Consider the following 23,563-nt stretch of genomic DNA (forward strand, 5'->3'; position numbering starts at 1 on the left):
GTAATCAATTGTCCAAACATAGGTAAAAAAAAATTATTTCCTGACTGGATCGTCTTCCATGGTCATGAATTTGGAGGAAGCATGTGATGCAGACATTAAGGTAGAGAGAAGAGTTCCTAAAAGGTACTGCAGGCTTTTGCATTTTGGTCTTAAAACTATTTATTAAGTGTCAAATTACTCCATATAGGAAATTCTGCCTATTGCACATTTCTTGATCACATGTATTTGCTTATATATCTAATTAAATATGAATATCCTGAACTTTTAATTATTTCACTTTTTATTCACAGCTGTCGTGAGTACAATGGGTCTGAAGCCTCCTTCAACCAATTTTAGTATTAAAGGTAGAAGAGTAACATTATTTATTTTATCTTCGGATGTTCCAGTTCTACCAATGTTTTTTATACTGTGCACAAACCACTTGAACCAGCAACTCCAGGTGAAGAGGCTCAGTGTTTGAGGGACAAATATTTACTCTGCCATGACAGAAGATGATGCAAGTGGTTCCATATGGTCTGCAACAGTGGCAACAGAGGAGTTGTTTGATGCCTGCATTTGTATATCCGTTGCTAAGCACTGATGTTTTGGTCAATGTTGGAATAATGCTTTGATGTTAAGTTTTGGGGCTAAGTCGAGTGCAGTAGCTGCATACGGCGCGGGAGTGTGGTGTCATGTCAATATAGGGGGGCTACAAATATAAGAGGATAGCTTCTGGAAATTAATGATGAGCCTTCCTAGTAGCTGTTACAATTTTTAAATTACACCGTGAGCTAAACATCCCCTATATAGCTGACCAGATTAAAGCAGCTCCTCTTCTTCTTTGACATTCAATATGGTGTAGAGATACTGTGTCCCTTACCCAACAAATATTAATGAATTGCCTAGACCTAGATCGCATAGAAAATACAAACTGGTTGATGTATGTGAAAAAGACCTTACATACTCTAGATCTAGGGAATTTTTTCACATTTCCTGAAAATTGTCTAACTGTCCCGAAAAAAGTTTTAAAAACTTGTTTTTTAGCTGTGGCCAATGATATGAGAATGATAATAAATCATCTATAAGGGAATAATAATAATACTGAGGTTTATAAAGCGCAAACATCTACCTCAACGACAGAGGTGTCCCGGCACTCAAGCAGCAAGCGGCACATGCAGGGTGGTTTCAAAAGCTGGAAACGGACCTAGTTATTGTTAAAAAGCCATGTCTTCAGTGCTTTCCTGAAGCAGGACTCCGTATTTGCATGACGAAGGAGCGCGGGTAAGGCGATCTACATATTGGCTGTACTAGCGGAAAAGGCCCTTCCACTCAGCCGGTTTTTCGCAAAGCGGGGGACATGGAGCAAGTTCTGAATGTTCGATGACAAAGAGAGAACCAGCTTGTAGCAGCAAAGACTTAGGTTGAGATAACAGGGACATTTTCCCTTCATGCATGTGCATGTATTTGGGTGTTTTTGTATTAGAGCGTGGGATTTTATGTGTGCTTGTGTTCTTGGATGTTTCTGGCTATGTGCTTGTCTGTGTGCATCAGTGCGCATATGAGAGTTTGAGCTCACATTGGCGTGTGCTTGTGCATGTCTGTGCGTGTGATGGTGTGTGCACGCTGGATTTGTTATTTTCTGGCGGCCGCTGTCCTGGATATTGACTTTAACTACCTGATGCCTAACCTTAGGATGGCCACCAGTGTACAGTACAGTCCCCTGCCTGACCCCAAGAGGGTTCCATAGTGGTCCCCTACACATTGTTTTACTTCCCTGGGAGAACAATTGGACGTTGACCAGATCTTGAACCTACCCCCTAACCTGCCTACACATCAGGACTTGAAACCTGCGGAACTTACCCCAGACTGTGGAGACCTAGCGATTTGGCTGATGCCCAGTGGAGCTACCATATAGCTAAAGAGAAGATGGGTTGTGGACTCCCCCTCCCTGCCGTCACCTACCCAGCCGGACCTTGGGCAGATTTTCCCCTCGTCTCTAGGTCCTGTCTTCCTCCTACCCCTTTACCCTATGCCCATACCCTTCCTGCTCCATTCACCTTGTCCCCTATGTTCTTTAAATGCTTTTCTTGATACTTATGTAACTTTTAACTGATGTAATTTGCAACATTATTGTCCCTCATGTAAAGCGCTCTGATTCCATCGGGTCTAGCAAGCGCTATATAATAACTCATTAATTAAATTTGTTCCCATTTAGTACTCTTTCTCCCTTTGTCTACCTCTCTAGCTCCTTTCCACTCTCCCCTGAATCTCTCACCTTGCCTGCTAGTCTGCCTAGCCCTCTGTCCTTTGTGCCCTTTGACTAAGCACTCCTTCTCTCCTTGTTGGGGAAAGATCAAATATTTATACTCTGGAGTCCCGGAGTACCCGCTTAGAGAGTCCACGGCACCAAGGAAACCACTCACAGCTGAGATATGGTATGGCACTCCTTGCCAAAGCACTCCCTCTCCCCTTTTTGGGGAAGGATCCAGAATGTAGGCCTTGGAGTCTCAGAGACCCCTCTGAGAGAGTCCACTGCGTAAAGGGAGCCTCCCGCAACAGAAATAGAGAAGTGATACCACTTCCCCTGGGATCACAGATTACTGGACTTTGTACGCTGCTTTGACTCATCTACCGGTTTGTGTCCCCGTCGCCCTTCCCCTCCTCTTTCTATGCAATGTCCTTCACCCTCCCCTCCTCTTTCCCGCCTTCATTACCTGTCTACTTCCCCAGCTCCTTCCCCCCTCCCCATAATCTTTCCCCTTGCCTGCTTTTACCCTTACGTATTTGGGCTTATTGTTTATCCTGACCTTACAAGTCTCTAATAACTGTGTAACCTTTGTAACGATGTAACCTGTAACTATGATCTGATGCTCATGTAAAGCGCTCTGATACCTCCGGGTCTAGCCAGCGCTATATAAAACCTTTAAAATAAATAAATAAAAATAAATAAATACGTCTAATCATTCTTGCAGCCGCATTCTGCACCATCTGCAAGCGTCTAATCGTATTTTTGGGCAGGCCAAGATATAAGCCATTTGCGTAGTCCAGCCTAGATGTAACAGTGGCATGGACTACAGATTTACGGCAGTCTTCCGGTAGCAGAGGTAAGAATTTACGGAGATTTTTCAATTGACCAAAACAGCCAGCGGAAACCTGTTGAATTTGAGTCGAGAAGGAGAGGTCTGCTTCCCATCTCATCCCCAGATTTTTAATACAAATGCTGAGGGGGGGCGGAGGACTCATTTCTAAAGGCCACCACAGACCTGGCGCAGGCACTGGGTCATTACCAAAAAACAGCACCTCTGTTTTTCCCGCATTAAGTTTTAATTTATTTATATTCATCCAAAGGGCGATGTCACGTAGACACCTTTTAAAATTCTTAAAGTCTCTGCCGTCAGCTCCTGATAAGAGAAAACCAACTGAGTGTCATGTGCATAAGAAATTGCCTTAACACCCCAGTTGGCAATCAAGAAAAAAAGAGGAGCAAGGTAAACATTGAAAAGTAGAGGGCTCAGCGCAGAGCACTGAGAGATGCCACACCAGAGAGGTTTAGGTTTAGATGTAAATAGATGTAGGGCGATGTGATCTGACCCCCTTACCTGCCTCGCAACATCGCCATTCCCCGGGGCCGGACTCAGAAGCATCCACAGTAACAGAAGCCCTGCCCCCCTTTCCTCTGTCATTCCAGAGACCAATACCCTTCCGAGGAGAAACGGAAGCGATCCCAGCCTACCCCGGAAGTCCAACCCTCCGGGAATTGAAATCAGGAAGCGGCGAACCAGAAGACGGAAGAACTGCAGGAGGAGAGATGGAGTTGCAGGAGTTCCAGACTGACGGAGGAAGAGATCGAGAAGCGGAGACTGAAGGCGGAGAAGAAGAGTGGAGCAAAGAGCGGTGGTGTCCCACGGAGGTGGCTGGGGAGCGGCCGTAGCTCAGGAGAGCAATGGCGGAGTCGGTGAGTACACGCACCCAGGGGAAGCACTGTAGCAGGGCACCAGAAGGGGGCGGGGAGCACGATATATGTAAATAAACCGGCCACCCATAGAGAACCTCACCGGACACTGTATTTATTGTATAGCACTTCCTCAGCCCCACTACCTTTCCTGTTTTGCCATTCTGTACACACCATAATACCCGAGCACGGTTAGCACGTCAGGAGAAACATCTATCTCTTCCTTTTCTCTGAATTCCCTTCCCATTCTATCGTCCCCCTTACCCTCACGTTGCGCTTTCTTATATCCATCACCTTCCCGGGTTTTGGTGAACGGTACTCAGCTCGGACCGTCCGACAGGACTAACGACTCCTTTCTTCGCCTCCCACACGCCCTCCACGGACTGCCCGGAGTCGTTGCACCAGAAAGGAGACGTGGTCACCGAACCCCAGAAGAACGAAAGACGGAGGAAGAAGACCTAAAGTGTGGACTGTTTTGTTGCTCTCCTCGAAATGTCTCTGTGAACCGCAATAAACATTGATAACATTTCCCACCTGATACGACCTCCACGCCTGTTTTTCCGGCCTGCACTCCCCCCACGTTCACAGGCGACTTTTTGCGAGCGGCCGCTAAGGTAGGATTGCAACCAGGTCAGCACCTTCCCCCCAAAGCCTACATCTTTTAATCTCTGGACCTGCACAGCATGGTCGACAGTGTCAAATGCAGCGGACCGATCCAGGAGCACCAGCAATGCTGATGCCCCTGAATCTAACGCCCATATTACTGATATTGCCACCTCAAGGAGGGCAGTCTCCATGCTGAAGCCCGCCCGGACACCGGATTGTGTTTTATGCAAGACGGCATTACACTCAATGAAGTTGGACAGTTGCCGCTGGACCAACTTCTCCAGCATCAAAGAGATTGGCCTCAAGATGTTGAGGTCTCCTGGATCTCCGGTAGGTTTATTTCTCAAGGGGAGAAGGGTAGCGTGCTTCCATTTATCGGGGAAAAAACCAGTATCAAGGGATGTGTTCCAGACATGAGTGGGCGAATTTGTAAGGGAAAGTGATATTATTTTCCAGAGGTTAGGGGGGCATGTATCAACTGGGGCACCTGAATTTCCGCCATCGCATCCGGTTGCGAGATTGGTAAGAAATTTGTAAACAGAGGGACCTCCACCCCTCTCAAAGGTGAGTCCAGTTTCTCTGTTGCCTTAGGTGCTGAAAAGGAGTCATAGAACTTTAGGATCTTATTTTTAAAAAAAACTAGAGATGTCTTCGCATAGAGCTAGAGAAGGTTGCACTTCGGTCTCTATTGCTTTTTGCTTGAAGAAGGTCTGAACTACCTTAAACACTTCTTTACTAGAATGATCTGCCTTGTGGATACAGGAAACAATGTAATTACTCATGGACATTTTTAGTGATTTATGTAGATTTTTCAGAGCATTTTCATAAATTCCTTTGGCCATGTCACAATAGTTTGTTCTCCACAAGCGTTCTAATCTCTTACAGCTCTTTTTTTCTTCTTTGAGTGCCAACGAGAACCATGGGGCCGATGGGGATAGTCTACGAGATAACCTCATTTTTTCTGGGGCCATGACCTCCACTGCCGAGGAGATCCATTGATTCGTTGCTAAGGCATCTAAATTGGGGTCTGAAGAAAAAGAGGGAAGATTATTCTTTAAAATAGGCCCCAAGGCTTCTGCAGTCACATTTTTCCAATTTCTCTTCATGGTGGACCGCTTACCCCTGGCCTGGCCGGAATTAGACGATACGACTGGAAAGGGAATCAGATAGTGATCAGACCAGGGGGCGGGGATCTTCCAAAACCATTGAAGGATGTTAGAAAAAACTAAATCCAAAGTGTGGCCTGCCTTGCACGTAGGAGCAGAAACCATTTGCAATAAATTGGCAGCCGCCAAAGCGGATATCAGCTGGGCTGCTTGAGAACAATTATGATCATTTACATGAAAATTAAAATTGCCAAGAGCCATGGAGTTGGCACAAGCTAGCGATTTTTGGGCAATTTGGTTACAAAGATCATGGCACATGTTTGCGGCGCATTCAGGTGGTCTATAAATAAGGGTACCTGCTGGGATACCAGAGGATTAATCTGGAAACAAAAATTGAGGCCTTCAATGCCTTGAAGATTGAGTAGCCTAGAGTCAATCAATTCGCATGAATCATTGAAAATAATAGCCACCCCACTCCTTCTTTTGTTGCCCTCTCTATTTGTGAAGCACCTTTTGAAACTTAACTTAACTATATCCCATGCATGTTGGGCTATCCTGCAGGTATTTATTCAGCCAATGATCTCCCTTGTTGCCCTTGTGATGATCTTTTGTGTCAAACTGATTTGCACATCTTGTTCTTTTGTAAATTTTACTCAAATCAGCGGAAAAGGTTTCTAATTCCTTTTTTACGTAAGCTTGATTTTAGACAATGTTACCCAGCCTCATTTTTTCAACGAATGTTGCCTGATCCTATCACCTGTTCTAGTGTCGCTTCCTTTTTATGTGCGTCCCTGAGAACTAGAAAATGATTGTTTACTGATATGAATTGTTTTTTAACTGCGATTTGCGAACTTTTATGATTAATTCTGCATTAATCGAATAAAGTAATTTTGAAAGTGAAAGAAAGCTTTGATGTTGCTACTTCTGCCAATATGGCACTGTTGTGAAACACCTCTCCAGGATGTCTGACATTTTGCTTTTGAGAAAAGTTATCTATTTCATAGCCATGAAATTCTGTGGGTGCATGGGTGTACTGTCTGTTTTTATCTAGCAAAAGGTTTGTTTGTGCGTAGTGACAACCAAAATATTTTCAGGGTGATGTAGAAAGTAAAATATGCAGGTGAACCATAAAAAACTACAAACTGAAGGCTTACATTTCTTTGTCAAAAAGCGAGGTTGAAAGTTGATTTTAGTTGAGGAGAAGTATTCCAGATGTATGCAACTAAAACACTATTACCTCCCTCTCTAATCAAACCAGAGGACAATGAGTATTATAACACAGAAACCTTCTGGAAAGAAGTGATGGTAATTAAGTACAGTAAACTCAACAAAGGGTTCATTGAGGTTTTAAATGGGATCATTTTCCTCACAGGTAGCCAATGTATCTGGTGAAAATAGGAGGGGACAGAATCAACTGGTTTAGGCTGACTACTGTCTGAGCTGTGCCACTGGATTCAAGGTAGCCTGGCTGATGAGGGCTGATATCCCGAAACCAGTCCTAGGAGGCTTGTTTCTGGTCCAGAGAGGACCTGGCTTGGCAGTTCGGGTTGGCCTGTTCCCATGAGGAGGAGGGTCAAGACTGATTTGCAAACAGCTGGGTCTATACTTGGGTGGCATGGTGAGCTAAAGAACGATCCCTAGGCTAGGGTGAATGTTTGATTTTTTTCACATTCCGTCCATCATTTGTGTGTCTTTCACTGTCTGAGCTGCAGCATTCTGATTGTAATGCAATTTAGCTAGATTTTAGTAGGCAAGCCAAGATGCACAGGATTGTAAAAGTCCAGCTAACACAGAACTAGACTATTCATTGCCTCAATTGTGTGGGAGAAATACAAAGGATAATATTTTATTAAATAGTTGGAATAGCTTTAGTAACAAAGGTGATCTAAATCAAGAGAGTAAAACATGCTTCAAACAAGATGCCCAAATTCCTCCTTAACCCACACGGTAAGCCCCCACACAAGCAGACCAAAAGCTGAATGCAGCAGCAGCATTGGAGTTAATAAATCTCAATTTTACCTGAATTCAATTTAAAAAAAATAGTGTTCACTAATCAAAAAATGGATTTGAGCGGCCTTAACGCAGGCACGGCACCGGGCCCTAATGGGTATCCATGTGAATTCTATAAGCGATCCACTACTAAATTAGGTCCCCACCTCCTCAATACTATAGAGGAGGCCAGGGAGATTGGTTGTCTGCCTCTAGATTGGCGACTTGCCGAAATAGTGGTTTTCCACAAAACCAGGTTGACCCCCTGATTGTCATGCCTCATATCGGCCTATTTTGTTGCTTAACATCGAATCCAAGATATTGGCCAAGGCCTTGGCCAATAGGCTCACACCTTATATTGCCTCAGTGGTTCACCCAAACCGACACAACATAATATACGTCGTGCCCATGTCGCAATTGATACGATCCAACGACTCAACATCTCAGGTGCCCTTCTCCTCGCGGACATGGATCGGGCATTCGATTGACTCAGTTGGATGCATCTGTTTGCCCTCCTTGAACGACTGAATTTAGGTCTGCGGTTTCTATCTTCTTGGATACATCCAAGCGAAAAGGACGTGGGTGCAGGACGAATTGAAAACCTGGTCCTATATGCCCCTTTCCCTACCGGACCGCTCGGCTATCTTCAAGATGGTCTCCCTGCCACGCTTATTAGATCAACTGGAAAACTATCCTTTACGTATACCCCCGTCGTTTTTCCGTCAGGTCAACTCTGTGTTGGGGCTATTTCTGTGGGCTGGGAAGTCTTCTAGGGTGTATTTACAAAGATACCCTATGCACACACAAGAGAAATTCTAAAACAGTTGTGTCTGTGTGGACACATGTGTGAAAAAGGAACAAAGCAAACAGAAATTAACAGTGATTTCTTGTTCGGTATCACTACAGTTCAGTTCTTTAATTGTTTCAAAACCAGCCAGCCGACATGTGTTTCGGCGCGTTTGGAAAAGTAATCCGCGACTCTTCAGGGCTGCGATTCAAAAATGGGACTCTAAAAGGAGGTCGCTCTGCCGGTGATAATTCCGACCCAGCAGGGCCTGTAACCTAGCTCGTGTTGTTCTGGGAGTAATGGGCCAAAAGGAAATGGTTTCCTAGATGTCTCGTCAGATCGAAGTGTGATTTCTAAAAAGATCGTAGTGAAGAGGTATCACGCCAAGGGCGTTTCCAAAAGGCAGTGGACCCAGGTCGGTAGTAGCGGAGTGCTTGAGAAGCGGATAACTTCTTTTCAATGTGTCATTTAGCGATTGTGGGTATGTTCACTCCTCTCCCGGGTCACCGTGTTCCAGAGTGTGAACCACACGGTACCTCTTCTTTACGATCCTTTTTCACACATGTGTCCACACAGACACAACTGTTTTAGAATTTCTCTTGTGTGTGCATAGGGTATCTTTGTAAATACATGACCTGTGTATTAGTGGTTTTCTGACACACTCTTGAGTGGTTAGAGGGTCTTATCCACTCACCCAGTTGCACCACATCACGATTCTTGTCCTATACTTTTTTGCGTCCACTATTGGCAGAGCGCCAGGTGCTACTCTGAGATACTTAAAACCCTCCATTGTTTGGTAAGTCTTCTAGGGTGGCTTTACGTACGTGCTTCCAATCCACTTACTGTGGTGGCTTGGCCAATACCGATATATTGTCCTACTATATAGCCTCACACCTGCTTGTACTGAATGAGTGGTGGTATGGGGAATGCACAGACCCGGCTTACTTATTAGAGCGGACGCTCATGGGAACCCAGTACTTGCATACTATACTCTTCTCTGCACCGCTGCATCAGGCCCGTCCCTCTAATACCATAGTAGTGTTTCAGGTTTGGAAACAGGCATTGTGTAAAATTGGATGGTGGGGTAGACTCACTAAGGAGACCCCATTGTGGTCAAATGGATGCTGCCCCAGTTGGCGGGCATGGCGGGCTTCTGAGACAGGGATGCCAAAGAGATCTCCACCCTTGGGGATGTGATGCAGGGTACGACCCTTAAGTCCTTTGCGCAGCTCCAACGGGACTTCATGATGCCCAAGACTCAATTCTATCAATATCTGCAGCTCCGAGATGCCCTTCTCCCCATTGTCACGAACCTGGAGTCACTCCCAGACTTCAGCCCCATTGAGCCCAAGTTGTTTATGGGGGATCTACGGGATCACAAAATCTCCAAAATCTACCAGTCCCTGGTGACTAATAGTCCCACCACATTGGATCGACTCCGGGAGTCCTAGGAGGGGGATCTGGGCCCATTGGAAAGTGCAGATTGGACAGAGGCTCTTTACTCCCCCAGAGAAGATGCTATAGCTATGCGGCTTCGCTTAATTCAGTTTAATTGTCTACATCGGGTGTACCATACCCGTGCTCGCCTATTCAGGGCCGGCTTGATAACCTCTACGCTCTGCCTACGTGTGGGCGAGATGATGGTACCTTTTTCATACGATATGGCAATGTGAGGGGATTGTGTCATTCTGGCAAAAAGTGTTGGCTTGCTTGTCGGATGTCCTGGGATGGGACCTTCCCTATTCACCCAAGTTGGTACTCCTGCGCATCATGGAAGGGATTGGTGGCAAAATATACAAACCCCACCTAATGTTTTTGGGCCTTACGTTGGCCAAATGTGACATTGCACGCCATTTGAAGGCTACTACCTCACCCCCCTTAGAGGCATGAAAGAATGGCTTAGACTTCAATATGGGCCTAGAGCTTCCTATTTTTAAGGCCAGGGGATGTCTGCGTAAGCACAAAAAGATATGGAAAAGGTGGGCTGAATATAGGGTCTTCCATTAGAACCCGCCTCACTTGGCGTTAACACACACTGAGGAAAGTATGTTGAAATGTAGTTCAGGAGTGGCTCTGCTTAGCCGAGATAATCTTCTTTTCTCCTTTTTTGTTCTCTATCTTTTTCGTTCCATGATGGATGAGCAGTAATTTGTGGGGGAGGGTTTACTGACAGTGCATCAGGGAGGGTGGGGGGTTGTTACTCTTTCTCATTGTTATTTCTCAGTCGACTTGCATGTCATAAACGTCAATACCCTTATTGTATCATATATGTGGCAGAAGCTTTCTGGGTTACAGAGCTCTGCAGAATATTCGTTACTTGACACAATACATTTTGTTTTAAAAAAAAATGGATTTGAGTACAAAGGGACAAATTGGTTAGTGATTCTCCTCCATCCACCTGATGTTCATCAGACTTTGAGTATTGTCTGCGTACGTGTTTTATACTGCATCATTCATATGAGATCCAAAACGTGAGGTCCCCGACAAGGTACAGTACCAGAATACTATGATCACAATCCTGCCTACCACAATTGGCTACTCCTTAATTCTATATACAGATATATTACCCTATTAGAGTTATTAATGGAAAATCTACTCAAGGGGATGATATTTTTGTAAATAACGTTTAGGACACTATATTTCTGTCAGATGATATTCTGACATACAATCCCTTGATAAAGGCAAGTCTATGCATTAGACGCTTACACTGTGCCCTAACTCATTCTGGGAAACTGTCCGGTGACCTAGAATTGTTTCTTGTCCACTTCCAAAAAGCCTTCGACACCGCCGACTGGACTTACTTAGAGGCAGTTTTGCGCCATATGGTTTTCGGACCCCGGTTTTGCATGATGACATCAGTGCTTTATACACACCCAACAGCCTGGGTCTGCGTCAACGGAGCACTATCCACTGAACTCCAGATTGAGCAGAGAACCCGGCAGGGATATTCGCTCACCCTGCTGCTTCTCGCCCTCGATCCTTTGGCAAGACTGATTTAGTGTGATGCCTGGCTCAGGGGTTGGTGTTGATCATCCACCTTTGAAAACAAGATCGCATTATATGCAGACGACATTATTCTTTATCTGATGAACCCAACACTCTCAGGCGATCGTGCTCTTGAACTCCTCTCCCTCTCTTCGAAGGGGCCTCTGGCCTTTGCCTCAATAGAACCAAATCCCTTCTTGTCCCCCTGAGGGATAACAACGCCTCATTCACATGGGGATCAGGGGTACCCATTTGCAGGCTCAATTTTAAATCACTAGGAGTGTATGTGGTCACTGTGCCGGACCTCACTCGCGCCCTTAATCTGACACCTCTCTTGAACAGTACTAAGGCCAATCTGAATGCATGGTGAGACCTCCTGTTGAATCTCCTATGTAGAGTAGCACTAATAAAAATTATGAACCTTCCTCGCTTTCTTTACATTTTGCAGAATTTCCCAATTTGTATTCCAAAAGAATGGTTTGTGGACATTGCATCAATGTTACATTACATCCTTTGGAGCGAGAAACCTCCCGTATAGCTACAGACACGTGCCGTTGTACATTGATTAGGGTGGTAGATATCGAATCTATGACTGGGCCTCCCATCTTTGGATTATCAATGATTGGTGGGAAGGAGGTTGGAATGACCCAGGCTATTAATTGGAACTCAATGACTTGGGTCTCAATGGTGTCATGGACTACATGTATGGTCACCTGCCCCTCTCAATCCCAGAGGTCACTAGAGTGGTTTTCTTGATATGGAGAGAGGCCCTTCATTCTACAAGGTAACACAGGTGTCAGACTGGGATGACTCCCTTGTGGAGGGGTAGCTGAATATCGCAGTTGGCGTGCCTCAAAGGCTTTACCCAATGAAACCTAATTGGTATCTCCACGTTGGCCGACATCTGGCACGGTCCACTATGTAATCCTTCACAGAACCTCAGACACAATTATCTCTCTCCAGCACTGAATTCCACCGCTACTTACAAGTTAGACATGCCCTTGCCTCTTACAAAGAGGACCTATGCGACTTCCAAGAATGTAACCCTCTTGAAGCCAGATTGCATTTGGGGAGGCTGGGAAGGGATGGTATTTCTCAACTATATTGGGCCCTGGTAGGTATAGCACCTTGATCTCTGTAGCGGTTGTGCCACAGGTGGGAATGTTGGGTTGGGAAACTAGATGACATGGAATGGCTGGCGGCTTGTATGCCTCCCAGGTAACTGACGGATAATAATAATTCAACTGCACTACCTCCATCAGATCTACAGGACCTTTCAGAGATTGAGCTGTGCACCACTCCTTCCTGATACTAATTGTATTCTCTGCCACTCCCCAGAGGTCAATTTCTTTCACATGACGTAGCTATGCTCGCGGCTTACTCCATATTGGTTCATGGGGGCTCTACACGTTCGGCGGTTCTGGGCATTCCCATAAAACTGACTCCTAATGTGACTTAGCTGAGGTTGGTGGATGGGCCAGGGGTCTTTTTGTGGTGACTGCACACTGGTTGGACAAGCGACTCTGGTGGAGAAGAGAGACATTGATTGAATTTGGAAACAACCATCACCACCAACACTGAAACAATGGTGAGCTAAATTGGAAGAACCTATCTATGTTTATAGGGGTTGCCTGGCTAAATTTTCCGAAAATTTGGGGCAAATGGTTGGACTATTATGGCCTATTTTCCACACTGAATTCCTTGGTGAGCCTTGTCAGTTGAATCTCTGGGGGGGTTGAGAGGGGGTGAGATGGAGGTTGGGCACGATGACCTCTAGCATCTTTATTGCGGTCTTTGGTATTTTTTGTCTTTTCTTATTATTGCTCTTTATTTGAAAAGCAATAAAATCTGTTAATCAAACAAAAAGCAGGTCTAGCATTTCTACAAAGGATCTGGTTTCAGTGAAAGTACTCAGGATAAAAACCTGCTGGATGCAATGAAGCTGATCCCATGAGCAGAAAAAATTTGCCATGACTTTACTTAACTGAGAATTTGATTCAAGACTAAAATGCATTCCTTCACAAGATCCATGGATATTGAAAAAAGGCCTCTAACAAGGACATTTTATAGCATCTTAGCTGTTCATGTTCATTTTTGACGTTCTCTCTCTATGAGTTCATGTGCTCACTTTCCAGCAGAGGAGTGAATAAAACAATGACAATGGCCATTTTCATCCACTGGAGACATTACTACAGAATTCAGAAGAGAACTACTTTTAAGAAATATACGGCACCCTATACTTTTTCTGCTACCTCTGTTTGTGTGAGACTGGAGACAGGAAAACCTCTATGGTGAACTCCAGTTACACTTTTTGTCTTAAGGGAGGGTTTCTGGCTCTGACGGGACCTGGAAAGGTGATAGGCATCCTAAGTTGGATGCTTCTCCATCTGTTCCTGCTTTTTGTAAACAAAGCATCTTTTTCAGACCTCCTGAACCGTGCCATAGCAAGGTCAGGTGGTACCCGGTGCGGAAACTTTGTCACCCCTGGTTTAAAACACATATTTTTGCCATTTTGTCACCCCCCTCAGTGATGACACCCGGGGCAGCCCGCACCCACTGCATCCTCCACTCCAACGCCACTGCTCCTGACACTGAAGAAGGGGCCTTCAACATCAAGTGTGGTCTTGTTGAAAAGGTAGGAGTCATGATCTAAACTCTCTGGTGCAAACTATGCTTTGAGGCTGAAATCCTCAATGCTGAGCAGGATCTCAAAAGACATTGGTGTTTCAACATCCAGCAAGCTGCTGGTGGTGGTGCTGACCATCTTTACATTGAAGATAACAATGGCTAACAGGAGTAATAACTGTGATGGAACCTTGGCACTCAAGTGAAGGAAATGAATGAATTAACTGGATTTGCAAAGAGCAGAACTAATACTAGGAGCGTCTGACACTGTAAATGACCAGAGAAAATACTACCACTGCCAGTTAACCTGAGGAGATCAGCCAGGTTTTTAGAAGCTTTCAAAAGAGCAACTCATTTCTTGTGCCTCGAAAATCCATGGGCAATTTGTTACAAGCTTGTGAGGCCGAAAAGGAAAAGGTGTCTTGAAGGTATCTGGAGTGGTTCCCAATAAAGTTCAAAACGACACCCTAGAAATGTTGCTGTGTTGGAATATTGGGGTGGAAGGTCTATACTTCTGCCACACTTGGTAGTAGGACGCAAAGGAGATGCCATAGTCTGCTATATACCATGACAAATGACCCTTTCCTTTGTAGTATGACTATCGAGAAGATAAAGAAGAGTGTATGTTTATTCTTGTTGAAAAACCTCACGCTGCAGTTAAAAATGAACAATGACCATGTTACCTTGGCATAGATTCTACTTTATCACAAATTTCAATAAAAATGAAAGAACTCTATGACAAGCATTTTTAAGAGAACTAAAAAAAAGGAATATGTTGTGCTATGGAATTCTTACAGCAAATCATGGAAAATGACAGTCATAACTGGCACTTACATTGCACTTTGAGGTATTTAAGCAGCTATTGGTGTTAATAGGGCTGTATCAATGTTTCCTTTAAATGATGGAAATGCTGAAAGAAGCCAATTTTCAGACTGAATTGAATTTATGGAAAGAATGAAAACGTCTTTTCTGCCCAAATATTAATTTAACCTAACTACAATTGAGCTTTAAAATCCTAGCATATTTCCTTTAAGATGGGTACTCATTTTATTAATATTGTTGGGATATTTCTCTATGTAAAGTATTGTAGGATCCTGCAAACAGGTGGAGATCGGCTATGTTTATGAATGTCAATGAATATCACATGGTGGACAACAGAAATATACGAATATTGTAAGTAACAGTCTGCGGCATATCTATGCAATGATACCAAAAGTATGTTTCTGCAATAACCATATAAGTAAACCATATATTAAAGACTGCCAGTCAAACCTTTCAGGGAAATATCATGAGATAGTTTCCTAGAAAAAAGTTAGATGTCCCAAGAAGTTGATGGCATCTAACTGTCTTGCCAGATAGTTTTTTTATGGCATTTCCTAAAAGGCAGAATCAGAATTTAAATTAGTTCTATTTTGTGTGGAAAAACCAGTAACGTCTAGGCAGCATTAATGCAAATTTCAAATGACAAAAGTCTTGTCAGGGGTGATAGTAACAGGTACAGAAAGATACATTTTGTTGAGAGATTCAAGTGAGCAATGGCAACATGCAAATAAGTGCTTTTAAGAGGAACATTCACTCACAACCGATCCTTGAATTAATAAATTAAAGGTGTGTGCCTACATCTGGGAAAAGTGTGTTTTGGCTTTCAGCATAGCAGAGGGCCTCTGACTAAAATATCCAAAAGAGTATCTCAAGGAAACTGCATTTGATGATCCAATTACACAAGTATTTTTGAAAGGAGGTAACTAGTATTAAAAAATTGGGTTAAATACATTTAGTAAGATTTCTCTGCTTCACACCTACAGTTGAAGAGAGAGAACATCCAACCGAAGTAAATAACCCATAACAAGTATATTTGTGACTATGCTTTTTTTCTGTGAACTTCTAAGAAAGTTTCTCCATCTTGAAAATAAAACTAACAGGAGCAAACACTAGATCACGATTATTCTCAAAACTGGCTTTTGATAAACCCATCAAGTGTCCCCTCTTCTACATTTATTTTCAGAGGCATTCAGAACCAATTAAAGCCTTGACAGCTGTGCTTCTAAAACAAAGAATGGGCTACGTTTAGTAAAATGTCAGTTTTGTACGTCACCATGGTCTATTTCTAAATGGCTGTTTTTCAGGTTCTTTCCATGGGATTGCATCCTATTTTGTGCTGTCTACCAGCAGAACATAAAGTAAAACACACTTGGGCAACAGAAGGAAGCTTCTTACTTTTGGAAAGAAGAGCCTGATGATTAAGAAACTCTTACTAAGTCTGGAGAGTCAGCATTGCACAGAATCCACAGAACATTATTGAACGCCAAACGTTTATGCTAAACTAATCTGTCATGACCGTTTGTCTGCGAACCTTACTGTAACTCATTGCAATGCATCTATCTACTCTCTGTTTTTAACGTACCAAATTATAGTAACGTACACTGAAGTTGGATTTTGTTACCTTGTCTTTGCAGTCCTGTGTCTAGATAAGGGCATTTCAGGCATGTACCGATTTTTCAAGCTTTAAGACATCTGAAGACCGTTTTTTTAATGGCATATGGCTAAATAATCTGCTATCCAAGCGCCGAGATGCCATTTCGAGGGCGAGTTGTTGTGCTATATTAAGTTATCATACCATAACATATCTAACGCAATCATGGAATGCAACAATCATCAATTCTTGTAACCAGTGTGTTTGCACTGTAAATTTGCTTGCACAACAGGATTGTGCCTTGATTACTGTACAATTATATTACTTTTTCTTTATGGGATTTCAAATTAAAATCCTTTTCAGCAGCATTTTCACCTTAGAAAATGTTATCGATACATTTACTTTACATAAACTGGTGATACATCAAAGTTCATTTATTTTATTGTGTTGGTTTTGCTTCCTTTTGTAGGTTATTAACCACCTTTCCCAGTATCATTGGGCAGCAGTGGTCATTGTCCTGCAACTTTTTGATGGGATGATGGAGGTCCCTGTGAACTGCTGCTACAAAAAACAGATCACATAGGGTCCTCTGGGTGTCTCAGCTCCTGAAAAGCTAAGATTAGGCCCCCATAGAATAGGGGTGTTTAGCATTGATCCTAGGTGGCTGGAGCCAAGCTAGATTTTTAGGATAACCACAATGTTAATGCTTTCCATTTAGATTGACTAAATTTAAATGTGACTAGCCTGTAGCTATCCTAGAAATCTGTGGTGGCCTTGGCCCTCATGAACAACATTAGACAATGGTGCAATAGGGGAATTAATTTCCATGTCACACATATCCAAGTTAATTCTTATTTGCTATGTGGTCATAGTTATATCAGTCTTTAGCAATGACCTGTTACAATCATACATAATGCATTTTATTTCTGCCCTATCTACATTCAGCTGTTGCATGTAAAGTTTAGGTGACATAATATCTTGTGGTTCTTGCCCTCTGGCAAGGGTCTGTACTGGTTATACCCACTGTGCACTAAAAGGTTGTTGCACAGGATGATGGTAATATAAAACAATTTCTTACACCGAGTGTGCCTTTGATTGTACCACTTCCATTGCACTGTAGATACTTCAAAATGTAAATAAAGTAAAACTATACCAATTTTAACTGGAAATCCAGGCGGAAATTGTAAAGTGATGAAATCTCGAAGTTGGGCAAAGTGTGCACTAGTGGTAGCCATGAGATCAATGATTGGAGTAACCTGCTCCACCAGGGAAAGAGGAAAATCTTCACACATCCATAATGTTGCTTTGAATCTGTATATTAAAAATCAAGAACATAAATAAGTCACTATGCTCTAAAACATGCAACTATGACCTTTATTAACACAGTCAAATCTTATATTCACTGAACCAACTGGGCATATGAGGACAACTGAATTATCACTCAAAATAATTCGGATGAGGAACTGAATGATTATGTTGTGTGAAAGCTCACCAAAATGTATTTGGCTTAAAACGCTCTATTGATCAAGGGTATATGGTATTTACCTACTTTGAATTAAGAGTTACACGATAATGGAGTCTGCATAGACAGCTTACTCTAAAGAAAGCAAGAAGAGGTACACAGTTAAGAAACAATTGAAAATAGGTCTAACGTTGTCTAATAAACTAATCCCTTTGTAGCTATGTTTATTTCAATAAGGGCTTATTTTAAGAACGCACTGAAGGGATTCCACATAAGTTGTCATCGGAAAGGTCTGCACTTTATAAAAGAAGCAGTTTAGGTGCTAGAGAAGATTATTTTGACACTGCATGTACAACAACAAAAAATTGTTTGCACCAAATCGAAAAGGATGCAATAACTAGGACCTTAAAAAATTGCATTAAATGGCAACAAATATGCTGGTGATTGTGATCCAGGGAAAAGTACACCCAATTAAATTGGATCTGTGTTTATAAAGAATAAAGAGACTCTGGCAGCTGAGTTTGGCGACAAATGTCAGGCAAAGGAGCTGTCTTGAAAATTTCATTTTTACTCTAACTGCAGAAAAGGCATGTGCCTCACTACTATATTATTTGTATAAAGCGAAGCATGAAATATGTGTGTTGTGACTCATTGGGTTAATTTGATTTACAGCTCACCCACTGTAAAGGACAAAACAAACCTCATTGTATAAAATTAACAAGTTACTTACCTTTAGTAACAGTCTTTCTGGTAGAGACTATATAGCTGCAGATCCCCACCTTTTGAATACTCCCGAGGTTTCAGACTGGATTCTGAAACTTTTTTGCAGTACCTCTTCACACCGGTACGTGGCGCAGTGTGGCTCTTGGTTGATACTGTTCTGCCCTGGAAATGATGTGTGGAGTTTATAAAGGCATCACTCCTGCGCACTGATGTCAGTTGCTTTCCAGACTCCACACGCCCCAGACAGAGGCCCAAAAACAAATTGGTGTAAGCTGTTGGAAGATTTCTAGACTTGGGAACCTATTAACGGATGGAATTCAATCACAGAACGGGGAAGATGGGAAGGTCATTGAGGAATCAGTGGTTAGACAGAATCTCTACCAGAAAGCGCATTACAGAAGATAAGTAACTTGTTCTTCTGAAAGAAAATCCTAGCCTCAGGTTGCTCACCTTCTGACTAGAAAGCAAAGCAGTAGCTATTTGGAGGCGGGTCTGTGAGTGGATTCAAAGCCGAATTTCATACAGGATCAAATATGAAAAATGCCCTTCTCAGTGAACCAGACTGTCCAGACAATAGGGCTTTGTGATTGTATTGAGATGCCCTCGCAGAATCCTGGTAGATGCTTAGGACAGGGACTCCGCATGCAAACGTAGTGGTAACAGCTCTAGCCCAGCGGGAGATCGTTCTCTTCTGCATAGTGATCCAGCGGCCTATAGAAAATATATCATAAACAACACTACCCAACTTCATAACCTATAAACAAAATTCTATACTAAATTATGGACCCATTTATAAACCTGACATATTTTGGGCCTACTGAATCAGGTGGTCAGATTAAATCTATATACACATTATCTACAAACTATATACAATTTTATACATCTGCGGAAAGAATATTGTCATTAGAATAAAATATAACCATTTAAACGACCACCATTGGCGATGTGATCTAGCTAATAGTAACCTACACTCCTGAATAACCAAGACCAGCTTGTTTGTCAAAAGTAAGATTTTATTTACTAAATTATGGTATATAAGTTGATAGTTTTATAAATGAATTTTATTAGCAATAAAGCAAGCATGATTGTAAAGAAACGTAATACAATTTAAGCAAGTGAATCAAAATTAAAGTGAATATTTAAAGTTTAGCATTTCTAAAACCTAAGTCCCTAACTAAGCTAAATAGATAGAAATTAAAGTAAAGTTCTTTGAGGATTCTTACGTGCTCCACGCAAAGTCCGACAGCACTTCACCCTCATTGGAAAGTCAGAAAGCAGCAGCCAGCCCATCCCTAGGGGCATGACTTTTTATACCTTTCTACGCTAACTAAACTACGCAAAGGAAAGTTTTCAGAAATCTTCGACGTCCCATTGGCTGAGAGTGACAAGTGACATGTCACCCACATTTCAAAAGTTCCATTAGGTCATTTTTCTTAAGGACCATTGTCTTTTCAGTATGCAACCAGGAGCTTCCTAGGTTTGCTACAAATGTCTCATTACTTCCAATTGACTTCCGCGGATGCCAAGTTAAGGACTGACAAAATGTTCTTTTTCGACCTTGGCCATGTCCGACAGAATGATGATAGCACGTCAGCTTTTGCTTTGTGAACGCAGTTTTTGACGAACATTTTATTTCAGAATGGGCGTCTCGTGATTTTTGCAGAAGTAAAATTCAACTTTTTGTAGCTCGAGCAGGCTAGGCCCAAAAACAGGCAACTTATGCTTTCTAATATAAAACAAACACAAGAAAAGTATTAATGTAAGAAATAATGTAGATTCTGTATCCACCCCAAGATTTACTAATTAATTAACCCACCCGATTAATCAAATGTTACCTAGCCAATGCAAACAAATAAAGCAGCGTTTATATCTACCAGTCTTCGATAATCCATGAGACTTATATGCACCTAGAATAGTGGAAATGACATCACACAGACAAGGAAAAGCAAAACAAGCACATGCTTCTTTTAAGTTTGCAGCAGTTAATAATGACAAAAACGAAAACAATAAATTATTTTATTAATTTTGCACGAACAAAAAGATGCAACAATTATGCACGTTTATGAGCACACATGTTAGTCCCCCCATGTGTAAAGTTTAATCTAAGTTGTATTAGCACGACATATCACAAATCATTAATATTATTATTCATGTTATGGAAATGTGACTTCACGAGTTTAAACAAAATTTTGTTTTCTATCTCGCTCCATCAACTCCCTCATCTGGTGATTAACAAATCACCACACCAGCACTCAAAATTTTGGTAAATTAAATTTCTAAGAAATCGATTCAAATTCATTTATATCAGTAAACCTAAAAGTCTGTTTCTGCATAATCTTTGGAATTAGCATAACGCTCTCTATGTAACTCCTGTAATTCGATCTCCCTTTCTTCTTCTTTTCTAAGTTTATAGATTCTTTTCTTTTCTTTCAATTGTTTCTTTCTTTTATGTAACAAACAACCTATTTTGGTCAAAATAAAAATGAATACTATTATAATCAAAGGTGCCAAAATCTTGCCAAGAATTGAACTTCCGATATCATGAAACCAGTTTTTAATTGCTTGAAACCTTTTTGAAAGTTTCCCTGTAAAATCATCTTCTTCTAAAGGAATTATCTCTGAATGCATTTGTGTAATATTCTTAATATACATTTCAATATTCTTACTTTCGTCAGGTATATATGTACAACAATGTTGTACATGTAAAATGCCACAGACTCCTCCCTCTTTTGCTAGGAGTATGTCTAAAGCAAGGCGGTCTTGAATTACCATGGATCTAATTGCAATAACTTCAACATTCACTAATTGAAACCCATCAGCTGTGTCAGTTGATAATCTATCAACTATAGTGGATAAATTTCTAATTCTCCCTGCGTTTAAGGTTATACCAACAAAAGGTATTACTGCTTGAAAAATATCTCCCAGAACTTCAGTAAATGTTTCTCTTTTAACTCTATTTACATAATTATGAATTTTAAACAATCCTTCTGAATCTCTGTCAACATGAAACACTTTAGGAAAAACAATTCCCACATAACAAGTTCCATACCAGTGGTCTGGAAGGTTGTAGTAGGCTTTATCACCACAAACAAAATAAATCCCAGGAAAGATTGGATCTTTTCCACCTTTGAATCCCCAACCTCCCAAAATCTGATAAGTATCTTCACAGTTACTTGCACCTACAAAGTAATTATCAAAAAGTGTATTATCTCTTCTAATGCAAAGCTTTCCACTAACTGGCTTGTCTATGTGAATTGCAATATTTTCAAGCATTTTGCCATTTAACTTCTCATCCTCTTTCTGCCAGAAACTTGACTTAGTCTGCTTGACTAATTCATTCCTCTTATAAATTGCTCTTCTCTCCTCAACCATATTCAAAAATTTCTTTCCTTCAGCACTTAATTTGCAAGTTAGATTATTTTTATAAGCATACTCATAAGTAAGTTCGTTAGTAACAAGGAAAAATTCTCTCATTTGCTTTGCTTTCTTATGCTTATTTAAAGCATTTTCAATCTTAATATTTGCAAAAGTTTCATCATAATTTGAATAGTAATATTCTAAACGTCCAGTTTGATAAAATAAGCTAGTTAACACACTACATGTTACAGCATAAGTGAGAGGAAGCATATTATATGTTACTCCCTCAGAAACAGAAGCAGGTAACTTAACGCAGACGTAGCAGTCTTTTGCATCCATTACCTTAACATATTCACTCAATAGCTTTGTGAATGTATTACTTGAAAAATCACCAATTGATTTATCTTGATGAATGTTAGGCTGATGATCAATAACTTTTGCAGACGCACTATGTTTAGTTTGGCTAACCAGAGCTTTGCTTGTTATGTTAACTTTGTGTAATTCTCTATTCATCTCTAAAGGGATAATCACAGCTAAAATCAACCAGAGCAGAATTAAAATGAGCAGACACACCAGAGTCATCTTACAGCATCTTTTAAAAACAGAACACTTTGAAGTGCTCTCCTTAACATAAGGCATTTTTGGTTAGTTTAGCCTAAAAAAAAAAAATAAAAAAATTTTAAAATTCTAAATTTATATTTACACCCCCCTTTTAAAATATATATATATATTTTTTTTTTTTTAAAACCCTAAACAAGATTTCTTCGACCTTATGTCATACATAAGTTTTCTTCAACTAAACAGTTTTTCTTCGACCTTGTGTCAACTAACAATTTTTCTTCAGCCTTTTGCCACTTTAATATATCTGTACTTCAATCATTGTCACTAATTTCTTGGATTTCGTTTTCTTCTTCACTACTATCATATATGTCAATAACAGGTGGAATTACTAAGTAAGTCCACTCAGGAGACTTGTATTTTTGATTTGGTCTTACTATTCTCTTTCCTTTTCTCGATATCACTTCAATTTTTCTTCCAACTCCAACTTCTTTTCCAGGACTCTTTTGACTACTGATTTCTTCAACTTGTTCTTTTGGTTTCTTGATCAATCTGACTCTCAATCTTCCACCAGGCCAGTAGTCTGCTTTTCTCACGTACTTCTTCTTTGGTTCAGAATTATTTGATTCTGACTTCCAAGTCCTTTTCTTTCTGTTTTCACTTTCACCATCCACGTCACTTTCTTCAGTTTCGTAGTCTGAAATTTCAATTGACTCAGGAACTTCTCTATTCGGCAATTTCACTCCTTCAGGAACTTCACTTTGTCTTCCATCACTGGTACTCGGTAATTCTTCTTCCTCCTCTTCTTCAATTACCCCCAACTTCCCAGATTTCGGATTTTTGTTCCTTACTCCAGAGTTTATTTTCTGCCTTTCGATACTCTCCTGGTCTGAAACTTCTTTTTGTTCTGCTTCTTTGTCTTTAATAGAGACAACCGAATCCTCAGTTATCTTTCCTTTTAACAGATTCTCTTCACCTTCAGAATCTATTTCAATGATTTCTAAGTCTTTTCTTGTCAAAT

The 23,563-nt window shown here is 41.4% G+C and overlaps 1 protein-coding gene across 1 annotated transcript in view; it reads right to left on the bottom strand.

The window, feature by feature from the left end:
- The window catches only part of ANKRD13A (ankyrin repeat domain 13A), a 482,945-nt gene that overhangs the window by 150,321 nt on the left and 309,061 nt on the right, over positions 1–23,563 (bottom strand). The window contains exon 11 of the mRNA XM_078667340.1: positions 17,596–17,753. Within this exon, the coding sequence (XP_078523466.1) occupies positions 17,596–17,753 (158 nt within the window). The remainder of the gene's footprint in view (positions 1–17,595; positions 17,754–23,563) is intronic.

The sequence above is a fragment of the Lissotriton helveticus genome, chromosome 11, assembly GCF_964261635.1.
Source record: "Lissotriton helveticus chromosome 11, aLisHel1.1, whole genome shotgun sequence".
Lineage (NCBI taxonomy): Eukaryota > Metazoa > Chordata > Amphibia > Caudata > Salamandridae > Lissotriton > Lissotriton helveticus.